Raw genomic sequence first — 12809 nt, 5'->3', positions numbered from 1 at the left:
TTGCAAGTTTTAGAAATTCAGGACATACAAAACAAAGTGCACTTAAAAAAATCTGTAGTGGGTTCCTTGGCAAGCACTACTTTGCATTTGTTAGTATACCTGTTTAATATTTTCATGTAGGTTAGGTCCTGGAGAATATATTTTTGTTCATTTACCATTATTATAATCATTTAACAGTGTTAAAGACTTCTCTGTGAACATGATTTTAAATGAATGGCTAGCATTCTGGTTATGGCTATATTATATTTTGCATAATTATTTCCACATTGCTTGATTTTTTGGTCAGTTGCTTTGTGCACAAAGCTTTTTCTCAATAGGAAAAAGGCTAGGTTGTGTGCTCCAACAAACATGATGCTCCAAAGAATGTGATGCTGTTGAGCAACCAATTGAGTCACTTGTTTGTCAGAAAGATATTTATTTAGTGCCTGTTGTGACACAGCCTTTAGGGTGTCTAGGAGGGAAATACAGACAAATAAATTAATAGTGTTAATACAATGTAGTACATTTATTTAGAGGTAGATTTTGTTTGATCTTGCAGCTCCCAGTTAAGAAAGGAGGGAGGAGATAGTAATGTCTTCTTTAAGGAAATATTCCTAGGAAGACCTGAAGGAGAGGTAGATGTTGGCCTGGTGAAGTATAGAGGAGGCATCTTGGAAACAACATATTCAAAGGATCAGCATCACGAGAAACATGGGAACTACAAGTAATTGATTAGAGCAAAACAGGTGTGTGTAGAGAAGCCAAACGAGAGACTGAAGTAGTCATGGCATGGGATGACATGGTTTGGATCATGAAAGGTCTTGTGTACCTGCTAAGAAGTTGAATATGTATACAATGATGATAGGAAGACACTGATGAATGTCTATTATATATCAGTCATCTTATTGTTTAGGTGACACATTCTGAATTTGTCAGAAGCAACATAACTTTTCTACTTGCCTATATGAAGAGGCATCTAAAGGTCCTATGCACAAATTTTCTCAAGAAATACATAATGTGTAGCTCTAAAAGGAAATGTGAAATAAGAGCGTGTATGGTATTATGGGCTGAGCAGGGCCTTTGGAGTGAGATCAAAGTTCTATTAAATCCATGCATAGGAGTGAGAGGTATAAGAAATGGGGGTGGTGAGTCAGAGGTGAGAGAGAAGGTACTGAATAGTACTTCACTGTTGATTGTGTTTACTTCAAAGTACTTGCTATTTAGTGATTGGTTATAAATGAAGATATGGTATCCTCAAGAGTACTAAAAGCTTACCTGGATGATTAAAAGTTGTGAAGGAGTCCACAGACCATAACCTCAGCCCTTGGTGAAATGAGTCTCTAGTTTAGATGTTAAAAGGTGCATCTAGATACCTCAAGGCTCCACGCATAGTTGATGAGTGCCACTGACCTTGTTATACTCTGTCCTTAAATCCCACGAGCAGATTACAAGTTGAAACCATTATTAGCTCCCAGTGCACTTTGAGGAGCATAGGGGGCCTAGGCAAGTTTGAGACTTCCACAAAGCAAGCTGCACAAATTCCTAGGATTTTAGGTCACACCAAAGGGTTTCCAGGGGTTTCACATCTTTATTAATCTCTTACATGTTGCCCTATTTGCTCTTTGGGATAAACCAAAGTATGTATTCTAGAAGGCCCATAGAGTGAATATAGTGAGAAGAACCTGTCTTCAGAAATAGTCTTTAGAATCTTCTTTCCTTGTAGAATGTCTAGATTTATTTATGTTTACTACCTTCCAAGAGTGTACTAGATCTAATTTTTAGTTTTCTGACTCTTCACCTCTACCTTTCATATATATTTCCATGTCTTGATTATATCTTATTATCTTTAGATAACGTGATACACGATGTAGGATTCAGCTGAATTCAAGCTTAGCCATTCCAAAGTAGGTATTTTTGTGTGTTGGTATTGTGGCATATAAGGAATGAGGAGACTTACTTTCCAAAAAATTCCTTGCTCTATGACTTCTTCACTATGGGTGTTCGTCACATGCCCGGTGGGTGAGATGTTTAGGTTTTGAGGGTTCTAAGCCAGCCAATAAAGTCATGAAATCGACCACTGTGTCAATATTGTGCTTCTGGTTGGTTGTGTCCTTCAATACACATAAGACATTCAACCAGCTGAAGGAGATGAGTTCAGAGATGTTGGCTCGGAGGAAAAGAAGGATTACATTGAGGTCATTGATTGGGCATCCCAGCATTTTCCTGCTGAGGAGATCAAAAGCTGGGAGCATCTCATAGATGGATAGGAGTCGTTTGTCCCATCGACATAGCCGTGTGAGGTTGTATATTATCACTGGAACCAATAAGGTGTATACTGCTACACTGGAGAGGCTGACAATCTGGAAAATGGACAGGGAGGTCAGCCTGCATGTGATGAGATTGGGGACATGGGTCTCATCGCTTAGCAGCCCTGTCTTGATGGAGCAGCTGAATTCTTCTTGGAAGAAGACATCCAGGTGGAAGTGGCCAAGGTACAGATAAATGGCTGAGGTGAAGAGGAGCAAGAGGGCGTTCCTCAGGAGGTAGGTTGCCACTAGTGAATGTGAGCGCTGCTTGCATGCCAGGTACCGCTCTAGCAAGGGGAATTCAAAGTATCGTTCTTTGCGGGCCCTGGTCAGGGGAAGAAAGGAGGCAAAGTTAGGAAAGACCGTTTAGAACCATACCCCAAGAGAGTCCTGTGGGTAAGTATGTATGCAACATGGCATCCTTGGCTCACATGAAAATCTACCTTCCCAGAGTATAACCTCACTTCCTGCAAAAGACATGTGTGACTATATCTTGATCCTCCAGGTATATTAATGAGCAGCAACTGATGAAAGGTTATGCTAGATTTCTTCCCAGCAAGGTAGACTAAATCTCCAAACTGAGGTAGGATCCTTAGGAGGCAATAGGCTTATGAAAACCATTCTGCAATGGGGCTTTAAAATGCATTAGCTTCTTGGCTGTTGTACTCTTTGTATCAGCTTTGTGCAAGTTTATTCATTTTATACAAATAAATGTGCTAACAAGTATTTATTGAGAGCTGTGGTGTTCAGGTGCATGTAAGTATGTCTGTGCTTTGAGGAGACTTGAAGTCTGCCTTTTGAGAAGGGACAGATAAGACATGCCAACATAATAGATATATTAGTATATATAATAGTATATATATAATAGTAATATAGATAGTAATAGTATATATCACTGATTCAAAAGTTAGCAGGGTAGCAGTGTGGGCTGAAGTGTTCAGAAACAATTATAGGGAACTTGGGTTTAAAGCTGAGCTTCAAAAGTTCGAGAGGGACTTTTTTCAAAGGATAGAGTAGGTTTGTCTACACAGAGACTCTTTTTTTTTTTTTTTTTTTTTTTTGACAGGCAGAGTGGACAGTGAGAGAGAGAGACAGAGAGAAAGGTCTTCCTTTGCCGTTGGTTCACCCTCCAATGGCCGCCGCAGCCAGCGCGATGTGGCCGGCGCACCGCGCTGATCCGATGGCAGGAGCCAGGAGCCAGGTGCTTTTCCTGGTCTCCCATGGGGTGCAGGGCCCAAGCACCTGGGCCATCCTCCACTGCACTCCCGGGCCACAGCAGAGGGCTGGCCTGGAAGAGGGGCAACCGGGACAGAATCCGGCGCCCCGACCGGGACTAGAACCCGGTGTGCCGGCGCCGCTAGGCGGAGGATTAGCCTAGTGAGCCGCGGCGCCGGCCTGAGACTCTTAACTATCCACTTGGTGCGGCCTACCCTGGGCTCCCTATTTAAAATGAAGTCTATCCCTCCAGCTTTCCTGAGCCCCCTCACCCTGCTTTGCTTTTTCTTTTCTTCCTGTCACTTATTTCCTAACACATATTTTACTTAGTGGTCTCCTTACTTGTTGCCTGTTTTCCATCAATAGAATATAAGTCCCACATGGATAGGTTTTTCTCTTTCACCCCCTATTTCTCCCCACATAGCACTCAACACAGTGCCTGGTACTCAGATGAAGGAATGATTAAATAAATACATAAATGATTTATTTAGGGGAAGAGGAGGAAACGGCTTAGGTCGAGTGGAAAGTTTTGTCAGCTGCTAGAAGTTTGAAAAAGGAGCTCTGTTGAGTGCTTTGAACAAATATTTGGGAGAATTTGAGTACTTTTGGTAGGCATGAGGGGAGCTACTTAAGATTTTTGAGCAGGAGAATAGTGCATGAGAGCGATTTTAGAGAGATTATAGAGAGATGAATCCCTTTGTGGCTTAGTGCGTTCATCTGCGAGTTACAGGCAGAGTCTGTTCTCTTCTACCTTTACAGAAATGACAGAAAGCTCATGAGATGATGTGTTAAGCACTTTGCACTCTTAAGAAGGAGGGGTTAGAAGATAACTTAAAGATTACTATGCAAGGACATCATTTTAACACTTGACCAAGTCCTTCATAAAAATGTAGAAGAGAAAACTCACTTCTCCAGCTCATCCCAGAAAACGTGGGGGTCGGAGCTCTTCTGCCGGATCTTCAACATGTGCTGCACTAGGCGGATGGAGCGATTGTAGGATTTGTCCAGTTCACTGATGATGAACAGCAGATCTGAGCTGAGGGCGGGTGCAGCTGCATACTGCCACAGCAGCACTGGCAGGTACATGGCCATGGCCAGAGCCAGCAGGGAGTAGGGGAGGGCCTGCAGGGCAAGAGTCAGAGTCGACTGAGGAGGGAGCACAAGATGTTGGACCTTGAGTGGCAGCTCTTAGTGAGGTACTATCCTCTCCCCAGTTCTTGCCTTAGGAAGGGAAGGTTCTGTGTGGAATGGGCTACTACCTGCAGGACCTGCAGCTGTCTACTGACTGGGATGAATATTGTGAATTAGGGAAGGGATAGTGGGTTTTCCTGCTCCCCACATCCATCAAGAACCTTTTTTTTTTTTTGATTCAATATCTATGTAGGGTCCTGGTGGAGGACTGGGTTGGTGGAGGAGAGAGAGAGAGAGAGAGAGAGAGAGAGAGAGAGAGAGAAGGAAGCTCCCTTTCCTCATACCAAATGTGTTTTGAGTAACTATGTTGGGTTACTGACCAACAATGGCTATGGCAATCCTATGGGAAAATCCCTTGTCTTTCATGTAGCTTCCCCTGACTTCTCCAGTGCACAATGGATTCTTGATAATGCCAAACTATATCGTCAGACACTATATGTCAGGTATGCAGATGTAGAAACTGACTTTCAGGGATTACATGAGCCTTATCTCCTCAACTACCTTATTAACCACTTGAAATAAGGGACTGAAATGTGTGCTCCCCCTCTCCCCCATCCCCCAATTAATATGTTGAAAGTCCTAATCCTGAGCATCTCATTGAGAAGTTAAATAGGGTCATTGCAGATGTAATTAATTTAAAATGAGATCATACTGAAATATGGTGGCCCCTAACCCATTGTAACTGGTATCCTTAACAAAAAGTTTCTACAAAGTGTTAGACGTGCACACAGAGAGAACACTGAAGGTGACGTGTCTGCAAGCCAAAGGAAGGGGCCCAGAAGATCATTCCCTCATAGCCCCCAGAGCAACCAACCCTAATGACACTTGGATCTTAGATTTCTGACCTCTAGAATTGTGAGATGATACAATTCTGTTTAAAGCACTCAGCCTAAGGGTCTTTGTTAGGGCAGCCTAACTACTATAGGGATGTTTTCTTAGTTTTTTATATGATAATTAAAATACCTAACAGGAATGGGCCCAATATTTTGCCAACAGTAAAATCTCTATATGAAAAAAAGCTACATTGTGCTAGGTGATTAACATTTATTATTTCATTTGATTTTCACAAAGATGCTATCACAATAACTCTCTTACAGGTAAGGAAACTGAGACATGAAAAGATTAAGTTACCTGTCCAGGGTTACACATTTACTAGGCGGGTAGCTACCATTTGGAACTAGGCTCTCTTGATTTTGGAGCTTATTCCTTTAATGAGTACTTGACCTATAGCTTTTCCTGAACCAGGGGTGCTTTGTTATTTTTGAGGAGAGTTTGAAGAAAAAGAAGGAGGATACAAATTGGATATTTGATTGCATGTGGGTAGAGGAGAAAGATGTGTGTGTGTGTATATGTGTGTGTGTGTGTGTGTATCAGTCAGGTATCTTTTTGAAACTAAACAAGAAAGATAGGTTAGGAAAGGTATATAAGGCCACAAGAGGAAATTAGGATCTTTTCATTGTATCCAAGAAACTGCACTTCTTGAAAATAAACCTGTTGCCCCAGACAGTGTGTCAGTAGATTTGAAGTGGAGCCAGGGAATCTGAGTCAAAAGCCCTTGCTGGGGATCCTGACTATCAGGGGACTTGACCCTTCTCTACATGTGGCTCCTTCTGACCCTAGAACTTGTTACCCAGTTTGTACTTTCAGCAACAGAGACCTCAGGCATCCTTCCCAGACAGTCTGTAGTTGTGTCTGGATGTGGAACTGTGGTATTTTGAGGCCTTGTAAATTACCATGCCTAGAAAATGCTGCTGGTGATTTTTGATTAAACATTGTTAATTGAACATATCTATTGCCACTACTGCCAAAACTCCCATCAGGCTGACAATACAGAATAATTATATATATGAATATAAATCCTCCAAGGTCAAAGAGAATAGGAAGGGAGACAAGAGCACCGAAATGCTGGAAACTCAACAAGCCTCACCCATAGGCACAAAGTTTCCAAATGCATAAAAGCAGGCAACCTAAGATCACCAGGCCTTTGAAGGATGCCTGAAATATGAAAGTCAGAGACCCAAATAAATGGGGTAACAGGAGGGAGAGGGAGAGCTGAGAGGGAATGTAACGACTCAGTTCTGTCACCCTCCACTCAGACATGAAACAGGCCTGTTACAGTCTCTGCTTTACCTTGTGTGGCCAAAGAGATTTTGTCTTGAACTGGCCAGGCTCATCCTGTTCATGGTGAACCAGTGAGTCCCAACAAGAATTGTCCACGTAGGTAGCCTGGCGAACACTGAAGTTACTAGGAGGGAAGCAGCTGATTGGAGACCCTGGAGCAGGAACACAGTGTTAAGGCAGCTCTGAGTTGGCATGGAGGAGTGGGAACGCAGGGGGCTATCATTTAAGAGTTTCCTAGCCATTCCCTCCACAACTCTTCTCTGTGTGTCTGGTGGGCACTGTCTTCTCCCCAGGCTGTTTTCTGGGGAGTCAGGGGACACAGCTATGTCAGAGTGGGATGAGGCATGGCAGGACAGCACCCCACTGTTAGTTCCAGGCTCGCCAAAAAATGCACTGACTTAGCCTTTTAGGTCTGCTGTTCTTTTCTCTCATCTCATCCCTGGGTTCCCAGTTAGGCAGGAAGTGGGGACTTTTGCCCTCCTCTAATTTGCTGTGAGCTGGCATCTTTAAGCTCTAAAATGCAGAGGATTAATTTCCTGGACTTCTGAACCCAAATCAGCAGAAAGAGTGCTAGAAAGAAAGTGGGATTATGGGAGACTCTCTGGCTTTTTATTTCTCTTTCATTCTATGGAAAGATGCTGAGCTGGGAACCAAATCTTCCCCTCTTGTGGAGGGATGAAGATGGCAGTGGGAGGTTGGCATATCCCACTGGGAAATGTGGTCAGCTAATGGCACAGCCAGGAAAGAAAGCCAGAAGTCTCAGTTCTCAGGAGGTCCACGTTCTCTTTAATAGAGATGGTGGATTTGCTAAGTTAACCCACTACCTAGAAGACTCAATACTTGCGCATACTAATATCTGCTACCTCAGATGTGCCAGGCTTGGTCTAGTACTTATTGTGTGTTCTCCAATCAGTAACTCTGGAGGTAGGGGTAGGAAAAGAACTCAGAGAAAATGAGAGACATGTTGGTAGTGTGGAGAGATCTGAGGTCCTGAGTTAACAGAGCCCCAACCTCTCTCATCCATATGAAAACCAAAATAAAAGTTTAATTATTGAAATGACATAAAATATATGAAAAATGAAACAGCATCGAATATTTTTAAAAATTATGAAGTTCCAGAGATGACTTCTAAGGCTTTTTGCTGCCTCTCTGCTCTGCTGGTACCTTGCAGACTCATGCATCATCTGCCTGTTGGGTGATCTCGCACAGCCCAAACTCCTGAAGCCTACATGGGTGATGTGGGAGCTGACTTCAGAGCCTGTGCAAAGAGGGAAAGGAAATGGGGGTCTCTCTCACGCACTGCTCTGGGAAGCAACTTACCAGAAGTGAACTCCTGGGCAAATGCCAGGGACATCAGCAGCAAGGGGAAGCCCACAGCTACGAACTTGACCATCCGGTCCAGGGGCAGTTCCAGGTGCAGTCCTTTGAGGCGGGGTCCCCTGCGGTCGGGCAGCAGGGCATCCGAGAGCATGTACTCTGCAGCTGTGTGTGCGAGTGACATGGTGCTGCTGGGCTCAGGGGAGCGGAGGTGGCAGGCGGTCCTGGGAGAGCAGAGAGAGGAGAAGGCAGCTTCCCCTAGCAGGCTCTGAGCAGGCAGCGCTACAGGCCAACCTCGTGGATGTCTGTGCTAGGAGGAGCCGATGGTTCTCTAAATAACGGCTCCAGCCCTCAGCTAGGCTCCCTGGTAATTAGAGGGAGGCCTGGTCTTTAGTGGGTCCTCTTTGGAGGAGGGTCAGTACTCACCTGGGGCTGGTGCCAGATTGCTGTCTCTGGATTGTCTCAGAGCACATGGCTTTATCCTGTCCTCTCATTAATAAAGTATTTTCAGCAGGGCAGTGGAGAGAAGGAGGGCTGTGGAGCTAGCCCCCCCCCCCCGCCCCCCGCCCCATGTAATTGGCGTGGAATTTGGGTGGGGATTGCTTCAGTGTGTTGAAGGCCCTCATTTTGTGGTTTGGGGTAGGACTGGAGCCCAAGGACTCAGCTGGCATAGCTACCTCTACAGAGTAGTCTTTGTTCCAGTGATGAGCTCTGTTCTGGGCCCAGGCGTATTTCCAGAAACTGCTCTGTGTTGGGTATTATGTTTCCTTCCCTGATTCTGGTCTTTTTCCAAAAAATTTCCACAAATTTACAACTACCAGTTTCTTTTTAGTTCCTTTGGCTCTTTGGAAAGATGGGGGTTGGGTGGGGTTTGTGTGTGTGTGTGTTTGTGTGTGTGTGTGGGTGTGTGTTTATCTGTATGGTGGTGTTGAGTAGAGGAAAAAGGGACCCATCCTCTCCTGAAGATCTGGTGGTGCTCATTGTTATTTTTATTTTTTTTAATTATTTATTTATTTGAAAGTCAGAGTTATACAGAGGGAGGAGAGGCAGAGAGAGAGAGAGAGAGACAGACTCTTCCATCTGCTGGTTCACTCCTCAATTGTCCTCAACAGCTGGAGCTATGCTGATCTGAAACCAGGAGCCACAAGCTTCTTCCGGGTCTCCCGAATGGGTACAGGGGCTCAAGCACTTGGGCCATCTTCCGCTGCTTTCCCAGGTGCATTAGCAGGGAGCTGGATTGGATGTGGAGCAGTCAGGACTTGAACCGGTACCACATGGATGCCACTACCACTAGGCCACAGCACTGGGAAGTGACACAATTTTTTTTAAAGATTTATTTATTCATTTGAGAGGCAGAGTTAGAGAGAGAGAGAGAGAGAGAGAGAGAGAGAGAGAGAGAGAGAGTCTTCCATCCTCTGGTTCACTCCGCAAGTGGCTGCAACAGCCAGTGTTGGGCCGATCCAAAGCCAGGAGCCAGGTGCCTCCTCCAGGTCTCCCACCCAGGTACAAGGGTCCAAGCACTTGGGCCATCCTCTGCTGTCCCCCCAGGCCACTAGCAGAGAGGTGGATCAGAAGCGGAGCAGCCATGACATAGACTGGCACCCATATGGGATATTGGCAGAGGCTTAACCTACTACACCACAGTGCCAACCCCAGTAGTTCTTTTTCTTAAATAACAAAATTCCAGTTAATAAACGTAGAGGGGCTGGTATTGTGGCTTAGTGAATTAAGGTGCTGCCTTGGATGCCAGCATCCCATATTGGAGAGCCGGTTGGTGTCTTGGTTGCTCTGTTTTCCATCCAGCTCCCTGCCACTGCGTGACACAATTTTTAAAATGAGGGCCATGAGCCTGTGTTATGGCACAGTTGGTTATACCATCACCTGCGATGGCAGCATCCCATGTGAGTGCTGGTTCAAGTTCTCATTTTGCCCCTGGCACCCACATGGGAGATAAAGTTGGAGTTCCTGGCTCCTAGCTTCAGTCTGGCTTAACCCTGGCTGTTGTGGGCATTTGGGAAATGAATCAATAGATGAAAGATATCTATATCTCTGTCTCTCTTGTTCACTCTGTGTGTGTGTGTGACTCAGCATATCAAATAAATAATCTTTAAAAATAAAAATGAGGGGCTGGCACTGTGGCTTAGCTGGTAAAGCTGTCGTCTGCAGTGCTGGCATCCCATATGGGTGCTGGTTCGAGTCGTGGCTGCTCCACTTCTGATCCAGCTCTGGGCTCCTGGCTTCGGTCTGGCCCAGCCTTGGTCGTTGTTTCCATTTGGGGAGTGAATCAGTAGATGGAAGATTTCTTTTTTATTTTTTATTATTATTATTATTATTTTTGACAGGAAGAGTTAGACAGAGAGAGAGAGAGAGAGACAGAGATAAAGGTCTTCCTTTGCCATTGGTTCACCCCCAAAGTGGCCACTTCGGCCAGTGTGTTGCGGCCAGCGTGCTGTGCTGATCAGAAGCCAGGAGCCAGGTCCTTCCTCCTGGTCTCCCATGTGGGGCCATCCTCCACTGCAATCCCGGGCCACAGCAGAGAGCTGGACTGGAAGAGGAGCAACTGGGACAGAATCCGGCGCCCCAACCGGGACTAGAACCCAGGTGCCGGCACCACAGGTGGAGGATTAGCCTAGTGAGCCACGGTGTCGGCCCTGAAGATTTCTATTCCTCTGCCCTTCATCCTCCATAGTTCTGCCTTTCAAATCAATCTTTAAAAATGTATTTATTTGAAAGGCAGAGTTACAGAGGGAGGAAGATCTTCTGCCCCTGGTTTACTCCCCACATGACTGCCATATGGGATCCTGGAGTCCCAGGTGTTGGGTTAACCTGCTACGCCACAACGCTGACCACCAAGAGGCCAACTCTTATTCAGAGATTTCCTGTGTGTGCTAACTGGAATGACCCAGGCTTGGGAACAGTAGTACACACATCTGTATATACTATATGTCTGAATTCTTTTGTTATAGATTATATTTATGAGAATAATCCATTTTGTTGCCTATTTTTGTACTTTATACACATAGAATTACATGCATATATTTTTATGTATATATTCTGCTTGACATAGTTTTGATAATTCATCCATGTTGTGTGTATCAGAAATCCATTCCTTTTCATTGTTTAGATATACAACAGTTTATTTATCCATTCACCAATTGATGGGTAGTTGGATTTTCAGGTTCTGACTATTGTAAAATAAATTTGCTGTGAACATTCTAATAAATGTGTAATGCTGAATATAGGTATACATTTATGTTGGAGATATACTGAAGAGTGGAATTGCTGGCTCATAATGCTATGCATTATGTTTTCTCAGCGATTATTTAAATTCAAGCTTTGACCAAAATTTATGAGTCCTGATTGTTCCATATCCTTGTCATTATTCTTTTGGAATTAGAAACATTTTAAAGCTATTTTGGAAGGCATATAGAAGTAGTGCATGGTGGTATTAATCTCAGTTTCTCTGATGACTAATGAAGTTGGTTATCTTGGACATTTGGATACTTTGTTTTGTGAAGTGTGTGTTCAGATCTGTTGGGTTGTCCATCATTTGCTTATTGACTTATAAAAATCCTTTTAATATTCTTTTTAAAAAGATTTTATTTATTTATTTGAGAAGCAGAGTTAGAGAGAGAGAGAGAGAGATCTTTGATCTGCTGGTTCACTCCCCAAATGGCTGTAATGGCTGTAGCTGGGCCAATCTGAAGACAGGAGCCAGAAGCCTCTTCCAGGTCTCCCACTTGGGTACAGGGGGCCAAGGGCTTGGGCCATCTTCTACTGCTTTCCCAGGCCATAGCAGAGAGCTGGATCGGAAGTGGAGCAGCTGGGACTCCACCTGGCATCCATATGGGATGCTGGCGCTGCGGGCTGCAGCTTTTACCTGCTATGCCACAGTGCCAGCCCCCTTTTAATATTCTTTTTTTCTTTTATTCAGTTTATGGTTTATTATAATTCTGTTACACTGACAATGAACATAAGGCAGCATGTTCTTTTTTTTTTAACTTTTATTTAATGAATATAAATTTCCAAAGTACAGCTTATGGATTACAATGGCTGCCCCCACCCCCATATCTTTTAATATTCTTAATATAAAATGACTACCAGACACGTCTTGTGTATGTTTTCTTCCATTCAATTGATTGCTTTTTCATTCTATTAATGATATTTTTGATTATCAGAAGTTCTATTTAATATAGTTAATGCATTTTTTGCTTTTATGGGTAATGCTTTATGTATCCCATTTAATAAATCTGATTATTTCAGTGACATGAAAATTTTTTCCTAGGTATTCTCTAAAATATTTTTATTTTATATTTTTCGCTTAGGTTTGAAGTCCATATAGATTTTTCTTAACTTGTAGTTTGAGATGGAGGTCAAGATGCATTCTTTTTTTGTACATGTATTGAAGTATTCCCTCTTTATTCTACATGAGAGTTCATTGTAAAAAAAAATCTATTTCTCATTGCATGCAGTGTTGTCATTCATTGTCATAAATCAGAAGACTATGTTCCAATTGAAAACTTTTCTTTTTGTATTAATACTATATTATTTTAAGTACTTTTGTGTTCTAATAAGTCATGACACTTGTAAGTTCTTCAGTTTTATTGTTTTTCAAGAATGCCCTAGCTACTCTTGAAATTATATGGATATGAAAGTATATCCATATAATTTTATAATCAA

At 43.4% G+C, this 12809-nt stretch overlaps 1 protein-coding gene across 1 annotated transcript; it reads right to left on the bottom strand.

The window, feature by feature from the left end:
- Positions 1-1518: 1518 nt before the first annotated feature.
- On the bottom strand, positions 1519-8686 carry PANX3 (pannexin 3). Its single transcript, XM_002708747.4, has 5 exons — positions 8556-8686; positions 8133-8353; positions 6822-6964; positions 4408-4622; positions 1519-2610 (listed from the first exon to the last, which is right to left on the bottom strand). The coding sequence occupies exons 1-5, from the start codon at positions 8621-8623 to the stop codon at positions 1971-1973; spliced, it is 1287 nt and encodes a 428-aa protein (XP_002708793.2). The 5' UTR covers positions 8624-8686; the 3' UTR covers positions 1519-1970.
- Positions 8687-12809: the final 4123 nt, after the last annotated feature.

This window comes from Oryctolagus cuniculus, chromosome 1 (genome assembly GCF_964237555.1).
Source record: "Oryctolagus cuniculus chromosome 1, mOryCun1.1, whole genome shotgun sequence".
NCBI lineage: Eukaryota > Metazoa > Chordata > Mammalia > Lagomorpha > Leporidae > Oryctolagus > Oryctolagus cuniculus.
The sequence above is the reverse complement of the archived record's forward strand: the minus strand, read 5'-3'. Positions and strand labels throughout refer to the sequence as shown.